We start from the raw sequence: 22,261 nt of genomic DNA, 5'->3' as shown, positions 1-22,261 counted from the left end.
GTCGAGGCACGCCTCTGGGGCTTTGTTCCTGGAGCTTAGATGCAGTCCCTAGCACCAGAGGGGACTTAAATACCCTCTAGGACTAGGGATAAACACTCAAGGCAAGATTTGTAACTCACGTGAGGCTAGGAAATAAGGAAGAATATTCTAGATCACTAACTGCACTTAGATAGCTTTAGAAGTGGAAATGAATTTCAGGAAATAAAACAGACTAGGTGACTTGGTGGCTTATTTCCCAACTTTGGCTTGATCAACAGTATTTAAATCTTAGATCAATTCTATATGCAATCCACGCCTACAGATCTGTGTTACTGTAAATAGCCATTTCCTCTCGAAGCAGAAATAGCCATTTAGGTAACAGGACAGTGTTTAAAATACCAAAACCGAATGATGTACATTACACATCAGGGAAATGAAAATGAAAACCACAATGAGATAAAAATACACAGCTTCCAGAATGGCAAATGCTAAAGACTGACGACGCCACATTTTAGCAAGGGTGTGGAGCAATGGGAATTCTCATGTTCGCGAATTAATACAATTATCTTGAAAAACTATTTGGAAGTATCTGTTAAAGCCAAACACACACTTTATGACTCAGGATTCAACTTCTAAGTAATATCTCAGAGAAATGAGTGTTGATTACAGTGAAAAGCATACTCAGGAATGTTTATTGCAATTTTATTCGTAAAATCCAAGAAATGAAGAACCACCCAAACCCACCAACAGTAGAATGAATAAATAAAGTTGTGGTATGTTCATATAAAAGATTACTAAGAAAAAAGACAAGGTTACTGCTATACAGTATTCAAAATATGGATGAATCTCATAGACAAAATATTGGGCAAAATAAGCCAGACACAACAGACACACTTTGTGATTCCACGTCTAAGAGTACGTACTGTACGACCTCGTACTGTATCATTTCGTTCAGGAAGAGGCAAAATTAATCTATTATGTTTAAAGTCAGAATAGTACTGTCTCTAGGTAGTGAGTGGAGTTTTGTCAGTTGGGTATTATCTGGGAAGAGATAAGGAAGCTTTTTAGGGGGCTGGAAATGTTCCATGTCTTGATCTGGGTGGTGATTGCATAGACTTCCACATATTGAGCCTGTGGAAATAAACAAAGACCAGCCAGCTAGAAAAGCAAAGGGTATTTATTCAGGCTCTCACAAAAGAGTCAGCCTCTATCACTTGTGTTTTGGCAGAGACTCAAAGGCAGGCAGAGGAGTGGGAAAGCTTTACGGCAGAAAAAGGGGGTGTGCCCTGATTGGAGGCTGTTGGCCTAGGGAAGCTGTAGGTGGCCAAAATAGAAGCAGAGCATCCTACGTAACTGGTGTAGGGGTACCTGCTTGGTTTTCTTTTGTTGGACCTAAATTGGAATCGGGGACAAAAAGCAGGGGAGCTGTCAGTTATTAATCAAGTCCTGGCCATTTGGGGCTGAATGTTACAGAAGTAATTATGTAGCTTCCGACAACTGTGGTTTCCTGAGAATCTGACATCAAGCAGGCCGGCTTCCTGGGCTGATTATTTTAGATAAAAGGTTGGTTTTCTGGGCTGGTTGCTGCAGGTTGGTGGTCAGAGTTCTATTTTTAGATATGGTCCAGCCTTTGTCTGTTGTGTATTCAGTCTGTCAAGCCAAGCACTTAAGACTTGCGTACTTTATTGTATGTATCTCATACCTCAATAAATGATTCACACAGAGACCAGAGGATACCTACGGGCAGGCTAGCATTGAAGATGGGAAACTCACTGCTTGTTCTGAATGCTCAGAAAGAAGAGGACAGAAAGGCGGAAGAGCTTTAGCACAGCCAGCCTAGGGACAGACAGGTGACAATGCCTCACAGGGATGGAAAGTGCAGGTCCTTGGTCGGGGGACCCTGCGTTCGAATTGAGACGCCGCCATTTGAAAGCTAGATGACATCTCATGAGTCACTCAACCTGCTGAGGTCTTACTTTCCTTCTGTTAACCCAACAATAACTAGTTGTGAGAGTTAAATAAATTACATGTAAAGGAATTATTAGCCACATCAGGAGGCCTTCTAGTCGGCCAGGCCACTGACTAGGATTTTCCTAGAGGTCTTAACATTTCCTTCGGCTTGCCTTGCCATTAAAGAGATTTCCGTTTCCCTTGAGCATTTCCTTTAGAACGCTTAACTTTGTAAATCCTTTCTCTGCCCCTTTGAGATGTAAGTCTTTTTAAAAGCCTCTTGCCAGTTTTACAATCTGGGACTATCTTTCTCAAGGACCTGGGAGCCATTCTCTTGAAATGTAATCATCAGGTAGATAGCATCCCCAGCTCCCAGTCTCTGTGGGCCAGTAGGAGCCTAACTTCTGTAGGTACCATGCTCCCAGTTGTAAAAACACACCCTGTCATAAAGATGTGAGAATTTTATTAGCAAACCAAACCCAGACGGCCTATAAGCACCCCGCAAAGCCCTTCATGCTTTCTCACTAGCGCACTCCAGTCTTTAAAAACCCCACACCCTGGGGAACTCCCTGGCGGTCCAGTGGTTAGGACTCAGCGATTTCTCCGCTGGGGCCCGGGTTCAATCCCTGGTCGAGGAAGTAAGATCCCGAAAGCTTTGTGACGTGGCCAAAAACAACAATAACAAAACCCCCCAAAACTCCACACCCCTTTGTTTCAGTGGTGTTGGTTCCGATTGAGGTTTGGCTTCTCTCCTATGGCAGTAAGCTTGTCTAAGGTTTTGCTTTCTTGCCTGTTTAATTTTGTCTGGTTCAATTTTGCTTTGACAACTGATATTTTTAAAATTTTCCTTTATTGACTTATTTTTCCAGATGGAATTCTAAGTATCACTTGTGGATGTTCTGCTCCATCCAGATGATGGCTCCTCTCTATGTGCAAGAACTGCATTTTCAAGGAGAGCACGCAATAAAACCCTAACCCCTGCAGGTTTCTACCTCCTAAAGCGATCTGGTCACTGACTGTGTAAGTTCTTTCAGATAACTTTTAGAACCTTAAAAAAGATAGAGGGAGAGAGGGAGAAAGAGAGACACAAGATTTTTGGTGCAAAACTACCAAATCAGAGCTAGATGATGATTTTATCATCCTTGTACTCCTAGGACTACAAAATTCCATAATCCCAAGAGTCTTCTAAACTGTCAGATTTACATCTCAACTACAGAAGGATGATCTGAGCTTAGTAGTTACGTGAACTTCAGACACGGTTATACTAAGTTTCTTTTTTACCATTTGGTCTTTTTAAGAAAGAGTTAAGATATATTTTGAAATGGAATGTTCAAAAAGGTGTAAAAATAATGTTTTTCATACCTTATATACCCCCTTTCAGCTAAAGAATTTAAGCATTGCCAACACAATTAAAGCCCCCTCGTGTGCCCCGCTTCGTGACCTTCCCCCTCCGCCAGAGGCAGCTTGCCCGGCAGCTTCCTCATGGTAAATCCAGTGGGGCTCCATCCCCATCAGTCAAATGCAGCAGCAACTCCCAAACCTGCCATTCAAAGACCAGGCTTGACACAGGGGTTCTTAGCTTATCCGTAGTTGAGCTTTTCAAGTGGCAGTGCTGTGCTTTCTCACTTCTGGGTCTAGGTGATTAGGTCACATGCTAACAGCACATAAACATCCCCCGCAGTAGAGAAAGCACCGAAGTCCTCACATACTTTTTGCCTTGCATGGGCCTTTGTGTCCCCCAGACCCCCATTCACATCCCACATTCTCCTTTCTCGCACCTTCTTTTCTAGGAAGATTTTCCAATCTTACCTTCACCTTTGGGAGCTCTTCTTCTGAGTTTCTAAAACACCCTCTATCATCACTTTTCATAGTACGCTGTAATTTTTAGTTAACTTTCCTGTAGATTTTTAGTGCTTTGGGAGCAGGCGTTTTATTTTTACATCTCTGTCTCCTGATACACAGTAGATTCTGGATTCATTCATTGAATGAATGAAGCGGGCGGCACCCTCGATGCTTTGAACTATCAAGAATGATGCCCAGCAACAAGACAGACTTATTGATCTGTTTGAAGCTTCTTGTTTGGAAATAACGATCCATCAGAGGAGATTCTGTTTGCTTTCAAGAGAGTCAGTTAACCTGAGAACCACACGTACATCTTCGCATTTTCTCCTTCATACGTACTATCTTACACCCTCAGCCCCCCACACCAGTATAAGAAGAAAATAAAGAGAAAATGTTTTCCTTGCATCATTCTCCTCTCTCGCCAGCCCCACGTCCTGTCTGAAATAACTACCAATAGCAACAAGTGCAAATACTTTGTCCTGAAGATTTATGCCCATTCCCACGATAGTGTTATTTATAAGAGTGGTAAATCAAAAACACCCTGAAAGTACAATGGAGGGATAATTAAGCAAATCATGATACAGCTACACAATATCATATTATAAAATTTTTTAAGGTACAAAAACATGAGAAAATTGCTATGGTATATTGTTAAAAGAAAGAAGTAGTAGGATGCAAAATTATACAGACGGTATGATCTCTCTTAGCAAAAACAATATGCTTAGAAAAAATATTGGATAAAAATTAACCAAAATATTAACAGGGATTAATTCTGAGTGATGGAAGTATGACTGGTTTATACTTCTCAGAGTTTTCTTATTTTTTGCTACCTTTATAATTTTAAAAAGCAATTTTAAAATGAAAACTAATCATGTCAAGTAAAAAAAAAAAGTACTCTGTGTTTTCAGAGCAGAAAAGACCAGGTGCTTCTCAGGGGAAAAATGAAAGGCGTGTGCAGTAAGAACAGGCACCTTCCCTGGACCTGGGGAGATCGATAGTATTACAAATTCTTCCCTCTTTCCTGTTCACTTCCGATCCTGTGGAGATACAGTCAGTAAAATAGTCTCAGCAACTTCCCGGCCCTTTCTCCAGCGAATCAAGGATTTTAAGCACCGAACATAAAATCTAAAGTGAAACCCAACAGGTAAACACTATCTTTTCCTCACCTGTAAATTATCTGTCCTCCTGCCTTTTTCTCTGAAATATGCACACAGCTTGCGTCAAGAACCTTTTTTTAGGAAAAATGCAGAATTGCTGAAAAGAAATACCGTGCGACTCAAAGTGTGGTCTCAGTCTGGCAACCTCATGAGCTTAGGAATTTACTTGGAGGCAAACTCTCAAGTCCATCCCAGACCTAAGGAGGAGAACTTCTGGAGGTGAGGACTGCTCTGAGCTTTAAAAAACTCTCCAGGAAAATTCTTTTGCACATTGACATTGAGAAGATTTCTAAGACTGAGATGATCAAGATTCCAATTAACTTCACTTTAACTCTTAAAGAAAAAAAAGAAAGAAAAAAAGAAAGGGGTAGGACTTTATGTCCGAGGCTGATGAGTAGTGGTGTACTGACAGCAGTGAGGACGCAGGGAAGCCCTAACTTACAGCATTCTGTACATTCTGACCTACCCTTGTGACCACACCGAACTTGGAGTCAGGAAGAGATGCACCCTAATGGCTTTCGAAAGCTGGGACAAACCTGGGGGTGATAACTAAGACTCATTTATTCATTTTATTCTCGCAACATTATGAGTGGAAATTTCTGTACAGCTTGAAGAACCAAATGATGTTGTCTTGTTAATGTGTCCAAGAAGGAGGAGGGCAAGGGCAAACTTATCACACAAATCTCAGAGAAGGACTGATATTGCATCTCACAAACTGCCTAAAGCATATGAAACAGAAGTTGTAACATAATAAGCCCCATTTCGGTTTGATCTGTGATAGTGCGGGTTTGTCATTATAGTCAAAACCCAGCACCAAGTAAACCCATGAGCACTTTAAAATACTTCGCTGGTGATACAGCTTCAATTGTGCCATTTATCCAGTTGATGTCTCAACCTGTTAAACGGAAACTAAAAAGTCTCATGAAACTTCTTGTTTAAAAAGATAATCAAGAGTACCCTCGAAGAGACCCCCCCACTTGCACCTTCCAAATGATGTTCACTGCCTCCAGTATATCCATGTTGCTAGGTCAACTTCATGAGAAAAGTTTCTTTTTCAATCCAGGTATATACCTCTAAATGTATACTTTCTTTTACAAGCTAATAATGCCAAATGCGTTCTCTATTTCTAACCTGCGGTATGACTTCTTTAGCAACATAAAGTATAGAGCACGGGTTAGGACACACACACCCCACCACCACCACCACCATCATCATCACTTTCTGGACCTTCAACAAGTTTTTAAACTCTCCAAGACTCAATTTTCTCCACCATAAAATAAGGTTATAAAAAAATCTACCTCAGAATTATTGCAGCATTTAAAAATATAACGTGAGGGCTTCCCTGGTGGCGCAGTGGTTGAGAGTCCGCCTGGTGATGCAGGGGACACAGGTTCGTGCCCCGGTCTGGGAGGATCCCACATGCCGCGGAGTGGCTGGGCCCGTGAGCCATGGCCGCTGAGCCTGCCGGAGCCTGTGCTCTGCAACGGGAGAGGCCGCAACAGTGAGAGGCCCGCGTACCGAAGAAAAAAAAAAAAAAAAAAAAAAAAAAAAAAAATATATATATATATATAAAAAAAACATGAGAAAAATGCTTTACAATACAGAAGAGCCATTAACATTCACGGAGGCAGTTGGTAATTACAGGCTAAGTTTTATCTTCTTCAACTTCTCTCCATGTATCAAACGTGGTGTACCTCAAACCAACTTTTCTATTTAATCAAAGCATCATCAGATGATATTTGAAACTGGGTAAATTTTAGCTTGTTCAATATGTCTTTGCTAGTTAATGCAAAAAATATGAATACAAAGATAAACACAAATTCTATCTAACACTTAAGAAAAAGGGCATGTCATAGACTGCTCTTCAAGAAGCAAATAAAACCATGATAAGCAATGAATCCAAAATCCTGGGCTCTAAATGAAATTGAAGCCAATCTCAATAATGTATGAACCCACCTCGTGCTCGCTCGCTCTCTATAACGATACAACTCTCACTTTGCTTAATATACATAAAACAAACTTAAGGCAGGAAAAAAGGAACTTACCCACTAAATTCTCTTTATCCTATTTCTCTGGGGAGGATGCCCCAGGATCCATCTCATTCTTGAGAAGCTTTTATACCTGGCAAATATTCATAGGTTTGGAGCCAGACCTGGGCTGCAGGCAGCACCCAGGTGTGCTTCAGAGAAGGCAGAACAGAGAGACGGAATGAGAGTGAGAGAAGTTCCTCCTCTTCCGTGAGCACCCTGAGGAGTAGGTACCCTGGTGAAGGAAGCCTGTTAACATAAACAAAATGACCTCTTTCATGAGTTCAGGCTGCCATTGTTCATAGAGAGAACTCAAAACTACGTATATGAACTTCTGACTGTGTTGCTTCTTGTAAAACATTACTATGTAGTTTTCTATATAATTTATATTTTATAAAACACTTCTATGCAATGTGTGCCACTTGTTTATCATTATGAACTGTCTGATACACATGGCACGTATCTCCATCCTCATGTTTCAGATGAGAAAATTTCATCCAATGCATTTTACACACTGCAGTGAGTGATTTTGTGTGTGTGTGTGAGTGATCTTTTGAAACTCAAATCTGATCATATCTCCATCCTGCTTAAAATAATCCAATGACTGCCAATTATTAACATGTAAAGATGAGAATCCTAAGTACCCTAAAGGACCTGCTAGTCTGTCTCTCCTTCCCTTTCCAGCCTCACTCACACGATACTCCCCTCACGCACTTAGCAAGAGCCCCATTGGCCTTCTGTCAATCCCACTAACCTATATGTGTCTTCTGTGCCACAGGGCCTTTGCACGTTACCATATGCATAATTCTTTGGTTCATGTTTGTTTCTTCCTCTAGATCAGGGGTTGGGTAACTATAGCCTGCTGGGCAAATTTGCTCTACCACCAATTTTTGTAAATAAAATGTTATTGGAACACGGCCACGTCTGTTTGTTTCTATATTGTCTTTGGTCACTTTTGCACTAAACCTACCTATTGAGTAGTTGCTATAGAGACTGTATAGCCTGCAAAACCTAACATATTTACTATCTTTCCCTTTACAGAAAATGTTTGCTGACTCCTGCACTACATTATAACTTCCATGAGGGGAGTGGCTGGCTGGGTCTGTAATTTAACACAGCACCTGCAGCATTTAGAACAATGCAGGCACATAACTGTCATCCAACAGTCACTTGCTGAATAAGTAATTTATCAAAGATAACAGCTCACAAATGGCAAGGTTCTTTCTCGAATCCAGATCCCTGGGCTCCTGTCCCAGGAGTCTTTACTTCATCATATTACTCAGAAACAAGGGCAATACTGCACTCATTCCAATACCGAAAGCACCAATCTTCTAATTTTCTAACGTTCATCTTTCTCATATCAATATTCCAAATAATATTTTGTTTGTGGAAACAAAACAACACAAAACAACCTCTGATATTTCCCAGCTTATCTTTTCTAGTCTTTTCTTTTCTCCCAACCATGTATTTTCTTCTTAGCAACTTCATCTGAAAAAACCTCCCAGATTGTGGGTTACTTTTGCCAACTACTTGCTTCATAACTGCCTTCTCCACAAACTCAAATTACGGTAATAACCAGGCAGGGCTGTCATGCACAGTTGGTAATTATAAGCATTAATATGGAATATTAGAACTTGGGGAAAGGAGGCTGGGGACCAGAAACAGATCAAAACAGACACACATGCATGCACAGAGTCAGAGACTTTCAGCTTTAGAATACTTTCCTCTGCTTTCTCCTCATACATCCTTGGATATGGCTTGATGTGGAAATGATACTACAGGCATAGTGGTTAAGAAGTAGACTGGGCTCACGCTGCCTGGATTTAAAGAAATCCTGGCTCTCCCATGAACTAGCTGTGTGACACTGGGTAACTTAACCCCTTCATGTTTCATTTTTTTCTTTTCATCTGTAAAATGGGCATGCTGGTGGTCTTTACCAGAGTTGTCTGTGTGACAAATATGTGAAACAGTGCATGTAAAATACTCAGAATAGGGACTTCCCTGGCGGTCCAGTGGTTAAGACTCCACAGTTCTACTGCAGGGGGCACGGATTCAATCCCTGGTTGGGGAGCTAAGATCCCACATGCCACCCGGCACCGCCAAAAAAAAAAATACTCAGAATAATGACTGGCATTAATACATCATAACTATTATTCCCATGAATGGGAGCTGAGCTGTATTTCTCAGGACTCAGCTGTCTTCTTTCTAAAAATGGGAATGCTGGGTTAATTTTCACAATATCGTCTTTTCCCCTTGTTTCAGCTGAGTAGAAGATTGCTTAGTGATTGGATGTGTTCAAACATTCATCACGTCCCTTCTCTCTCTTGTCTAATGCTTCTCCAGTTTGCTGCAAATTTGAAAACTCCAGGTCCGCTCCTGGTTCTGTACTGTCAATCCATAGGCTCCACTGTTTCCTCCTGGCCTCTGCTTGATCACCACGTCACCTTCACTTTGGGACTAACCTCTAATGGAAAGAGCAACATGAAAACTTCCTGTTTCCATCATTTCTTGAGAATAGATCATAGACAGTCTTTCCCTGTAACAGGAAGCTGCTTTCCCTCCGAATCAGATGACCCTCCAAAGTCATGAAAACAACGTGTTTTGGAAGTGCCGGTTTAGTTAATTTCTAAATCCATTTCCCCTTAATATTGGCTAGATACCACTTACGTCAGCACCACCAGTCACTGAGGTGCAAGGTTCAAAACAACAGTAACAATAATTGTTCCCTGGTGGTGGCTGGAAAGTCTCCAGAGCACTTACAACAAACACATCCCCTTGGAAGATGACTTAACAACTGTTTTTCTTCTTCCTGCAAAATGTTCCAAATATCTCAGCCTAGAAAGCAAGAATGATTTCAACAACTAAGGAACATCTAGGACAAGCTGAGTCCCTCGCCAGGAGCCTCAGGAAACGAATGAAACATAAACCCATTTGCAATGTTTCCTCTTCCTTTGCTTATGATATTAAACCATACATGGACCAGTTAATGGAATTTTCTCCCCTTTGTCAAGGGGGAGTGGGAGGTAGGGATAAATCAGATTGAGAATTGCCAGAATGCACTTCTGATGAAGATTTTTCTGTGTGTTTCTAAACCTTCATTCTGTCAGTTCCTCAACTAGGCAAAGTCCTGAAATGAGAACAGCTATTTTTTTTAATTTAAAATGTTTTAATTTTTAAAGGTTACTTTCCATTTACAGTTATTTCAAAATATTGGCAATATTCCCAGAGTAGGACAGCTATGTTTTTAAAAGCCTTAATTCTGTTCCTACTCTTTTGACAGGCAGGATGCCATCCCCGAAGATGTACATTTTATTTTCCCTGAACATTCATCTTCTAGCACAAAGGGATCTTGAAACCATCCACTCGAGCCACAGGCCTCTCTCTCCTTTCCGAAGCTTCTGGTTTCAGGAACACTCTTCCGCCAGTTGCACCCACCACCATCTCTTAAGACGCACACATCTGCTCCAGGACTTTTGATGGTCCCTTAGGAAAATGTTCCTTGTTCTTTAAATGATGAAGCTCTCTGATTTCATTAACTTTTCATCAATATACATCATCCATTCTGTCTTATTCATTCTCATTCATCCAATTCTTTTTTTTTTTTTTTTTGTGGTATGCGGGCCTCTCACTGTTGTGGCCTCTCCCGTTGCGGAGCACAGGCTCCGGACGCGCACGCTCCGCGGCACATGGGATCCTCCCAGACCGGGGCACGAACCCGTATCCCCTGCGTCGGTAGGCGGACTCTCAACCACTGTGCCACCAGGGAAGCCCAACACTGATTACTTTTAACTCTTACCATAAACTTTATTGGGCATAATTTAAATTTTAAATTGAAATTGAAAACTTATCATAATGCCCCTCCTGAGTACTAGGACCTTGGGGAGATGTTAATTTTGATCATTCTCCCCAACTTACCTGCTGATATTGGCCAATACTTCATCTTTTAGCTGAACCAAATTAGACATTGTTTACTACTATTGTGTCACCTTTAAAAACAACAAAGCCTCATTAAATCTGATGTGGTGTAAAGTCTTTTCTAAAATTCGGTGACAGTAACTATATTTTATAAATGCAGACTAGACCCATCTAGCAAATCAAGTGGTGAAGCTTAAAATTAAGGTTAATCAATTATATGAATTGACTGTGTTTCCAAATTCTATGAAGACTACAGGCCTTTATGGAAAGAGGCCAGAGAGGTCCACTTCTATTGCCTTTTCATAATGGCAGTCCTCACTGTCTGCATATTGGAATCTCTGCAGTAACAATAGTTTACTATCTCTAATCCAACCTGCATGCTGCAGCCTGATGTTTGCAAAGTGCTTTCTAATAAATTTCCAAGCTGTTGACCATAGAGCAAACGCCCTGCCCCTCAGCATGGCTTTCAAGGTCATTGACCATGAGGTCCCTCCCTTGCTTTTTAGATTCGTTCAAACTACAAACCTCATTCAACTCTATCCAGTTGTATGATTATCTTACTTCAATAGTCTGTCACACTTTGTGCCTTTATAAAGTATGTTCATTCTTATTCACCCTTTAAGACTTGAATGTCACTGAGAAATCTTTCTAGATTCCCTCAGGCAGTAAGGTCATCTCCCTCCCATGTATGTTCACAGCACTTGGTAGTACAAGTGGCCTGGTATTGGTGGTAAATGCTTGGTTCAAATTTACCCTTTACTCACTGTGACTTACATCTTGGCTTCTTTATCTGGTTGGTTAGGTTGCTGGTCCTTATCTCAAAGGGTGTGAGACACATAAACCCAGGCCCCAGTAATGACTGCAAGTGCTCCAAAAATGCTCTCTTCATTTTTCAGTGCTGAATATGTGGAAGATGCCAGGAATACATCTACAAGACGAGCAGGATGTCATTCCTTTGCTATGATGAGAAGGGGCTTATAGAACAGTAGAAATAAACCTTGTAGTAGCAGCACCATAGAAAGATTACTCATTCAGTAACTTTTTTCTAAATGAACAGTCAACATATATAAGCAATGTATGTACAATATACAATATAATCTTTAAAATGTTTTATGAATGTAGACTAAAAAAGAACAAATGACAACTTCTAAAAAGTGGCATAAAATTAACTATGAAGTTATATTCTGTGTTCAAAGATAATTAAAGGCATAAACAGTCTGTGTCAAGTGTTGGTTAATATGAGTTTCACGTGAGATATTATTTAAAGGAATGAGCATCAGTAGTAGATACTGACTTTCAACTAAATTCAGACAAAAATGTTCTATATATTAGCTCCAGCACAAAAACTTAAAACACTTACCCAAGCATTGAATAAAACACGTAAAGTATGTCGTATCCATAAGGTTTATTTTAAAAAATTGTTAAAAACTAACCATACAGGAATATTAATATACTTAAAAAGTTTTTTCCCCAGGTTGAAGGAAAATACATTAGCAACATCTTCTAGACACCATCTTTATAAAAGTAAAACTTCTAGATGATGAAATGTACTACAGTAGATTCTATGGTTTATACTTTTAATCACAGGGTTGGAAATCATTCTCCCTACTGCCCTGTCCCCCAAATGTGGCAGCTGTTACCCTTAGACATTCAATTGTGTTAAACTAGCACAGAACCTTAAATAGAGTACACACTGCATATTTACTAACAGAGCAAGTCTTTCTATCTGTTGTCACATAATTATTCTAGGTAAGCATGTGATTCTAAGTACAAATAGAAATACTACATCCCATGATTGTAAACATTCACCAAGAGCTTCCAGAGTACAATGAGTAATAGAGGTGGCCCAAGGGTCAGTCAAATGTTCCTCACTCATTTGGATACTGCTGAGATTAAGAAATAAGTTTGGAGGCAAATTATCACAAGCCTTACTTGTATTTCTGTAAGAAAGTAGTTCTGGATATATATGTTTTTAGTTGAAAACACCTGAAAGTCATTCTAAAGACTATATTAAGCACCATTTTCACTTACCTGAAATACACTGAGTTAAATTCAGCAGTACACATATGATCATTAATGTCAGAAGTTAAAAATAACGGTGGGTCTCAAGTTCCCTTTTGTGGATACACATGGAGTACGGATACTGAGTTCCGGTGATGCTAATAGGAAGCACTCTTGCATACCAAGGGTAGTAACTCCCCCAAGGCCACATGCAACCCGTTAAGTCTGAGGCACGACTATTACTTCTGTCAGTGGATGCTGTACAAGCAGATTTAAGGCTGTATTCGGCTATAAAGAGTTCAACCTCTTTAGTATTCTTCTTACATAGATCATATACATGATTCAAAATTTCATAGGGTGGGAGGTGAAAAGTCCCCAAATACTTTTTTGTTTGTTTTGCAGTACGTGGGCCTCTCACTGTTGTGGCTTCTCCCGTTGCGGAGCACAGGCTCCGGACGTGCAGGCTCAGCGGCCATGGCTCACGGGCCCAGCCGCTCCGCGGCATGTGGGATCTTCCCGGACCGGGGCACGAACCCGTGTCCCCTGCATCAGCAGGTGGACTCTCAACCACTGTGCCACCAGGGAAGCCCCACAGATACTTTTAAAAATACTATTCTCCATACAATTTATTGTCAGCATATTTACATAGGGGAATGTCCATACTTAAAACCATTTTTTAAAAATGTAACCACGTTTTTTAAGCTCTTATCCCAATTTCCCCAGGATTATCCTCAACCATGTCATTTCCTGACTTTTGGCCAACTGCACATTTGTCCAATTGTTCACTGCAGTCCTCAGGCGATTCTGATGTTGCCCTGGAGGAGAATATGCATTTAAATGTATTCACTGCCACCCACTCTGGGACAGGCCTGGTTGCAAAGAAAACGGTGTTCCTGGTGTTGAAGGATAACTAGGAAACCCATCCGGCTGAGCTGGGTAGCTTTCCAGAGCTGAAGCTGAGTGGACCTGGTGGAGAGATGAACACACAGGTTAGCAGAGTTCCAAATTTAACCAGGCCTGTACTTGCTTTGGCCTGTCCCACCCTACAGATATTTAAACCAGGAAAGAAAGAAAAAATGTTGGGGCAGGGGAAGTCTGTTCAGTCTCCTGAAATTTGTAAGAAACGTTCAAACTTCTTCAGATGTAGAGGCGCGTAGAAATGTCTTTAAAATGTTTAATATCCTTTAAAAAAAAAATCAGCAGGTTTTCTAGAGAAAATTCGCCTTAATGGTCCATTATTTTAGCTTAAACTGTAGAAGACCAGCTAAAATTTCACTGCCACATCTAAAGATTCCATCTGTAAAATCTCCAAACTGAGATTTAAAAGTCTGTAAGCAGGAAAAACAATTCTTACAGATGAAGATATTCTACCACCTTTGTTACCCTTCTGAAGGAAAACAAGAATAATCTGCAGATTCTGGGAGAATTAATCATCAAATCTCCAGATGTTCTGCTAAGAGCCATTTTTTTGGCCAGTGCCGAAATATCACTATTTATCTGTATTGCAAGGTTATCACTACAGAAGCTACATTACACGTTACGGTTCTATTTCTACCAGCCATTGCCTACTTACCTGCTGTAACAATGCTGACTGTGCGGCTGCATTATGCTGTAATTCCTGCAAGGATGATTGTGAAGGATTCTGGGAAAACCCGGGGATACCGGGGAGGGACAAGAGGCCTGGAAAAACAGAACTGCCTGCAGCTTGAAGTCCAGATGATAAGCTAAAACGATAGAAGAACAGGTCAAAACGCAAATAAGGGGACTTCCCTGGTGGCACAGTGGTTAAGAATCCACCTGCCAATGCAGGGGACATGGGTTCAAGCCCTGGTCCAGGATGATCCCACACGCCTCAGAGCAACTAAGCCCGTGAGCAACAGCTGCTGGGCCTGCACTCTAGAGCCCGTGAGCCACAACTACTGGAGCCTGTGCGCCTAGAGCCCGTGCTCCTCAACGAGAGAAGCCACCGCAATGAGAAGCCCACGCACTGCAAGGAAGAGCAGCCCCCGCTCGCCAGAATTAGAGAAAGCCCGCATGTAGCAACAAAGACCCAATACAGTCAAATAAATAAATAAATTTAAGAAAAAATGCAGATAAGACATAAAAGCTAGTGCTTCTATATTTGTCAAATACTATCTTAAAATGTTAAAAAAAAAAAAAATCTGTTCCCTGTTGGAACCATAAAAGTCAGCCACTCACTGATATAAAACTCCGTTATAAAGTGTATTATTCTGAATTCAGTGAGTTTATGTTTGCTGTTTTAAAATCAAGATAAATTACCAAATACAAATCCTAAAATTATCTGAGCAGGCATTGTTATTTTATATATTTATCTTAACATAAAACATTTTTCGAGCACCTAACTGCCGACCCAGAAAAACAGAATTTCGCACCACCAAACAACTGGATGCCGATTTTCATCTGAATGACTTCAAAACAAGAGCATGAACGAGTTAGGTGAAGGATGCTTTCCCCCCCAGACCATCCACCTACCCGGCTTGCGCAACCAGAGTGGCGTGGAGGCCCGCTGCGGGCCGTAGCCCTTGTTAAGGGCGGCCGCCGCAGAGTCGGAGCTCTGGTTAGTGAGGGAGGCGAGGGAAGCCAGCCCACTAGTAACGGCGCAGGGTAACGTGGAAGAGTTGATGAGGTTGGTATCATTTGATGTCAGAAAGCCTTTTAAAGCAGACAGAAGGGGATTATTTACACCCAGTGGACAGGCAACAGTGGGAGCAGAACCGCAGGCGATTACAGAAGGAGTCGGGTTGGACACACCTTGTGAGGTCGGTGTTAAGGTCAAGGGGAGACCAGCAAAAACCGATGCCAGTGAGGAGGAATCGAGGTTGTTGGTAGAAGCGGCAGTAGAGGTGGTGGCAAAGGGGAGGCTAGTGAAAGGGGCAGAAGTAGAAGCAAATGTTTCACTGGAAGCAGGGGTGGCCCGAGGTGTAGATGCGGCCTGAGGTGCTGGGGTAGGGGTGGCAGAAGGACCTGGCAGTGGAACGTGGCCAGAAAAAACAGAAGGAACGGGAGCAGATGTGGTGCTGTGAACAGAAGTCACCGGTGCAGCCAGCAAGGAAAGGGTTCTGATAACTGTTGGATTGGGCGTCGTTGGCTGAGGTGCATGAACGGCTGAGACCTGCCCCGGGAGCACAGGAAGGACAGTGTTCAGCAGGTTCATCCCAGGGAGGGCGGCAGTGGCCGATGCCGATGGATGATTTACTGCCTTGACCGGGGAAGCAGCAGGAACAGGAGTTGCCGCAGGTGTTGAAGGGTTAGAGCCACGAGGAGAAAAGAGCTGACTTGCTGGGGCAGAAAACGCTGTGGCGGGAGAAAGAGAGGCAAGAATTTACCATCACGCTGAAGTGTCAACTTTTAACTCATAAGAAATGAATGAAAATTTTTGTAATATTTAACAAATGTCAGAGAAAATCAATGACAGGTATACTAGGCTATTGCAATGTCTACATTGCTGGATTCCATCACCCTGATTTTCACCAGGGAGCCTCAGTTAGATCCAGCTGAGTTCTAGACTCTGCTCAGAATAGCCTTCCAATTCACAGTGAGGAAGCCTTGACAAGTGAGCAAATAAACTTTCCTTTCATAGTTTCCCATTTTTTCTTTAAAAAATTCAAAGAATTTACTTTAATTGTGATTAGCGTTGGTGTACTTTTAATTCTCTCAAACCACTTGTCTAGAGTAATAATACAAGTCATTTCCCCTCTTAAGAGCTTTCAGGACATCATTTCATCATTTTTAGAGGCATACAAGGCCATCTAGGATTCAGGCCATCTCTCCAGTATGCCTGGTTGCCACTCTGTGAGTTGAATTTAATATTCCAGATGATCAATCTATCCAGTTTTTCCCCCAAGCATTCTCTCATATTGACTCCTCTACATATCTTAACCTCTAACTTTACTTGGCTGGTCCTAGGAGCCCCTTTAGCAGCAAAGGCCTTGACTAATTCATCTTTGAGTCTTCATGCCTAGCCCAGCGCATGGCATCTGTGTGTTTAATAAGTGTTTGCTGCACTAGATATATCATGATTACCTCAACTACAGTCCTCAAACCCACCCAAAGACTTATTCTCAAGACTTCTAGAGTTTGCTACGATACTTTCATTCTGATAAACTCTACAAATCATACAAGCATTTTGGGGATGATCTGGGTTTCCTCCCTGAATCAGTTTAATGAAAGCGTTGGCCTCTGATGATCTTGCTGGTGCCAAATGGAATGCTGTACTGCTATACTCACATCGGAGTCTGTTCAGCTGTAAACAGAGAATATTCCTTTTGCAGGGATAATCAACTGAAAGACATTTTCACGGACTAAGACTTAAATGTTTAAATCTATGCAAAATAGACTCTGGACATAAGGAAGCTCACATGGTCAATGAAGTAGTGCACTGTGTTAATCGTGGGTGGAGAAGGGCCCACAGGCAAAGAACAGGGGAAACCCACCTCTACATAATTCATTTGTACTAAGTGACGGCCAAAGGGTGCCGCCTTGGGCTCAACAAATTTTACAGCTGTTTTAGAAAATAAATATGATAGAAGAATTGACAAATAGTAATATATAAATATATAAACGTCAAACTCAAAAGATCTGTAGTTCATACCACAGTCATGTCATAAGCAGTTAATTTAGCATCAAGAAAGATAGCTATCAATTTAAATTTAGAGTATATATGAAAATGGACTTGTATCTTTGTTTGTATTCAATTTGTTTTACAAGAATTAGAAGCACAAGGAATATATGCCCAGTTTTGTGTGTGTAAATAATGTATCAAAAAATTATTTAGGTTAACATTGGTTGGGAAACATTCGGTTGGGAAACATTTGAGAATTCACTGTCTTATTTAACTTCATGCTGAGGACCATGTAGTTAATGACAGATGGCAAGGTAAAACCAAGCTGTCCCACAGTGTTCTTTATAGCGGCCTCTGTTGGAGATCTTTTCATATAATAAGACAAAAGCGATGTACTATTAATCACAGTGCCTGCAGTTACGATGGAACACAACAAAAATGAATTCCTCAAAACCATACCAGGAGAAATATCACTTTCCTGTCATCTAATTTGGTTGTTAACCATAAAACACTATGTGTTAGGTCCTGTGCTAAGTACTTTACACCTGTCATTTCATTTGTCCTCACATAACCCCCACCCCCCGAGATAGGCACTAACACCCCCGTTTTATAGATGGGCAATGTCAGCCTTGATGTGATTAAGCAACCTGTTAAAAGATCACGCAGCTATTAAGTGGTGTTCAAAGGATATAAAGTTTCAGTTATGCAAGATGAATCAGTTCTAGGTTCCAGAGATCAGCTATACAACACTGTGCCTACAGTTAACAATACTGTATTATGTACATAACAATTTGTTAAGAGGGTAGATCTCATTAAGTGAGACCTTATCACAGTAATGATGATGATGATGATGATGATAAAAAGGTCATGCAGCTATGAAGTGGTAGAACCAAGATTTGAACCCAGGTCTATGAGACCCTCGCACTTAAGCATTATACTAGTTTGTATTTATTTTTGTTTCTTAATATGGTTCAAAAAGGAAAAAAGAAATCTTAATCATGCTAATGTAACAGCAAAGGAAAACAAAGTGTGCTATTCCTAACAAAGGAATGACAAAGGAATAACTTATGACACTTAATCTGCTGCTTCTCCTCAGAAACAAATCTTTTCTTTTTCTTTTTTTTTCCCCGGTACGCGGGCCTCTCACTGTTGTGGCCTCTCCCGTTGCGGAGCACAGGCTCCGGACGCGCAGGCTCAGCGGCCATGGCTCACGGGCCCAGCCGCTCCGCGGCATGTGGGATCTTCCCGGACCGGGGCAAGAACCCACGTCCCCTGCATCGGCAGGCGGACTCTCAACCACTGCGCCACCAGGGAAGCCCAGAAACAAATCTTCTAATGAAGCTGAGCATAAAGGCTGAAGTTTCCTTAATCTCTTTTTCATAGAAGCTACATAAGCTGCTCAAGGTTACAAAGCTGGGTGGTGCCAGAGCCAGGATCAAAAACTATATGTCCTGACATCTCAGCGTCCTTGCCACCCTGCTATGCTACCTCCTTAGAATCTACCAGCTAAAAAGCACTGTTTCGGCACATTCTTAGGGAATGGAATTCTCCCACCGAGACTCCTAACCATGCACCATAACGATTAGATTCATGTGCTACTTTGCTACACAAGAACTGGTCCAGGTTTTGTCTCACAGCAGAAAGCACCTCTTTTCTGACCACGCGTATCTTCTACCAGGGGGAGAATAAACTGATACACTGCTGCTGCCACCTGCAGGCACCAGAGGCCACGCCTCACCTTCCTCTTCCAATTCCACTTTCTGCTCTGGTGCCCTGTCTTCTTTTCTTAAATTAAATTCTTTCTTCTTTTCTTATAGTAAATTACACTACCCCAAATACTTATTGAAATAATCAAGTCTAAAAGGTATATCTGACATAACATTTGTCAAAAAGGGTTTTTATTAAAAAGAAATTGTTTATATATTTTAAAAAATGAGGCTTCAAATATCACATAATATAAAGTGAATGCAGATATAATGCCACCTAGCACTTTTACAAACAGGATACAAAGGCATATGGTTATTTTTAAATCCAGTGAGTATGTGCATTTCATGTTGTATGTATAAAATGTACTGCTATTAGCCACTTTCAGCAAGTATCAATTAGTTAAAAATTTTAACCAGGAACTTTCCCTAAAGCATAAAGATTACAAATACACTCAACTCAAACTGATCTCAGTGAATAACAGAGCAGGCAGCCAGGACAGACATCAGTTATCTCTGGATCAAATTTGGTACTTACCTGGATTCTGTGTAGGTTTTGACTGATTGGAAAGGTCTTCATTCTCTATGTGAAAATAAATAAATAAATTAAAGTTGATTTCAGGCTTTAAACAAATTACTCACCATCATAATAATCAGAGACTGGGGTCAAAAAAAGAAAAATCCAGGATATGTATGTATACTGTGTTAGGAAAACAACATATGCCTATAGAAAAAGAAAGAAAATAAACAAAAATCATAGTAACTATATGAAGATTGCTAGGATGATGAGCAACTGATTCCCACCATTTCTCCTTATCTTAGCAGGCTTTAAGCAAACACTGTTACTTTACAGATATATTCAAGAAAACTTTGGGGAAAGATGATGGCCTGAGTGTGCCATCTAGGAGAAAGTGCAGCAAGAGGGCAGTGACGAACCACTGTCACTGGCTAGGCCGACAGTCACCGCTGGGCACCAGTGCCTACAACAGGGAGCAGGCCTGCAAGTGGAAGGTGGATGCTGAGGGCAGCATCTTCTGCCATCTGAGGAGCCCGAATCACGAGCCATGTGGATCACAAAGCAAACTGAAGGAAAGTGGCTCTGCCTACCTGCTGTACTCAGTTCTGGAAAAGACCCTACGCTAGGAGGGGTCAGGGAGAACTACCCTAGTTGAGGCTGGCTTGAATCCTGTGAGACCGAAAACCTAAAGCACACTCCTCCCCACCCCCATGGGAAAGGACCTGTCTAACCAAACAGGTCAAAGGTGCCAATGGAAAAAAATGACCTCGCATGGCTTGACAATAACTGCCCAAGAAACCAACAGTGTGACAGGCGTAAGGTGCAAGGGAACCCCCAAGCCCTGACATGGTGAGCAAAAATGATCACAGCTTGTTTAAGGGACTTAGTACAAATAAACGACTGAACAGATGGTGTCTATCAACGGAGAGTCCATGAAAGAAAGAAAAAGAACTTTAAAATCCTGTAATGCAGATTAAGAACATATATATGCAAAATACTGCAAGAAAAAACTGCAAGCAGAGAAGATGAAGACTTTATATATAAAAATCTAACTCCAAATTAATAAATGCAAAGAATGATGATTAGAAATAACATTGCTGAAAGCTAAATTACTTAGTTGAAAATAAACAAAAATTCCATTTAAAATGGCAAAAATACAAAAAAAAGTATCATAAATGAATAGCTGAGAGACTTAAAATAAATACAGTGCAAAAGAAGAGTATTAGGAGAAAAAAAGGAACAGATGAAGAAGCATTAATTAAAGAAATATAAGAACAAAATTTTCCTAAGCTTTAAAGACTTGAGTTTTCATATCCACAGGGCTTAAAGAGTTCCAGCAAAGATCAACAAGAAGATCCACACCTAGATATCCTGGCAAAATATCTGAACTCCAAGATTAAAGACATTTATGAACTCTGAAGATAAGGAATATTTTCTTTGTAAGCTTATAGAAAGAGACTACAGTTCTAATAAAGAAAAGAAAACAGGAATTGGGTTTCTCATCTACAACCCTACACATGCACCCTTTTTGAAAAAGCTACTTAGAGAAATTTTCTACTAGATGAAAATTAAAATGAGTATATGAGGACAGGGCATCATAGAAGAAACAGTTAAGAAGCCATGAGTTCAGAGGCACAGAAAGAAAAATGTATAGTAGTCCATCAAAATACACAAATTGATGAAAAAGGAGAGGGAGTAAGGAAGCCAATCGTGGAACGTAGGACAGCTGTTTTTAATTTCTGTACACTGACAACCATTAAGAATATGAAGGCAGTCACTAGTGATATTAAAGACAGAAATTCTAAGCTTGGGTAGGGGCAAGGAAACAAAAGTTGTTAAAAAAATTTAAAAGCAATTTAATCCAAGTAAACAAAAATAAAGAAAATTAAAAACTAGGAAAAAAGAATAATGAGTACAAAAATAAAATGGAAGGACTAAGAACATGTAATTTTTATGATTATCAGAAATTCCTATTAAGTCTCTTCCCCACTGGTTTAAAAACTCAGATTCCAGCTATATATAATTTACAAAACAACTAAACAAAGCCAAATGAACAAAACCCTAAAAAAAAGAAATTTGAAAATACACAGGCAAAACACTTTTGAAAAATGAAAACGAAAAGGAGGACCCAATAAGGGTCCCAATAAGGCCAGAGGGAAAGAAGTTATAGTAAAGTGTAAGTCAGCTGACATTTTATATCCAGAAAATTCAAGAGACTTTCCAGAAAAAAAAAGTATAATAGGGAATCAGTAGTAAGTACCTAGAAATGAAATATCCATTTATAACTGTAACAAAAACAAAAACAAACCCTCTAAAATCCCGAGACACAAACCTAAGGCAAAGAACCTGTATGAAGAGAACAAAATCTTCTTGAAAGAAGCAGAAATTAACACAACATTGTAAATCAACTATAACTCAATTAAAAAGCAAAAACAAAAAAAACTTCTTACAAGGCCTGGGGGAAAAACACTACCATTTGACGGGATTTAAAGCCATACATATGATTGAATGGTAAAACTTAATATCGTAAAAATGTCAAGTATCCCCAGATTACTATGTAACAATAAATTCATCCCTTTTTTTTTTTT

At 40.5% G+C, this 22,261-nt stretch overlaps 1 protein-coding gene across 1 annotated transcript in view; it reads right to left on the bottom strand.

Moving 5' to 3' along the window:
- The window catches only part of PROSER1 (proline and serine rich 1), a 46,913-nt gene that overhangs the window by 7,959 nt on the left and 16,693 nt on the right, over window positions 1–22,261 (bottom strand). Inside the window, exons 10-15 of the mRNA XM_024755637.1 lie at window positions 19,695–19,739; window positions 15,354–16,186; window positions 14,445–14,717; window positions 12,902–13,837; window positions 11,645–11,798; window positions 6,974–7,204 (exon numbers count right to left, since the gene is read on the bottom strand). Coding sequence (XP_024611405.1) covers window positions 13,715–13,837; window positions 14,445–14,717; window positions 15,354–16,186; window positions 19,695–19,739 — 1,274 coding nt within the window. The 3' untranslated portion in view covers window positions 6,974–7,204; window positions 11,645–11,798; window positions 12,902–13,714. The remainder of the gene's footprint in view (window positions 1–6,973; window positions 7,205–11,644; window positions 11,799–12,901; window positions 13,838–14,444; window positions 14,718–15,353; window positions 16,187–19,694; window positions 19,740–22,261) is intronic.

The sequence above is a fragment of the Neophocaena asiaeorientalis genome, unplaced genomic scaffold, assembly GCF_003031525.2.
Source record: "Neophocaena asiaeorientalis asiaeorientalis breed wild unplaced genomic scaffold, Neophocaena_asiaeorientalis_V1.1 scaffold59, whole genome shotgun sequence".
Lineage (NCBI taxonomy): Eukaryota > Metazoa > Chordata > Mammalia > Artiodactyla > Phocoenidae > Neophocaena > Neophocaena asiaeorientalis.
The sequence above is the reverse complement of the archived record's forward strand: the minus strand, read 5'-3'. Positions and strand labels throughout refer to the sequence as shown.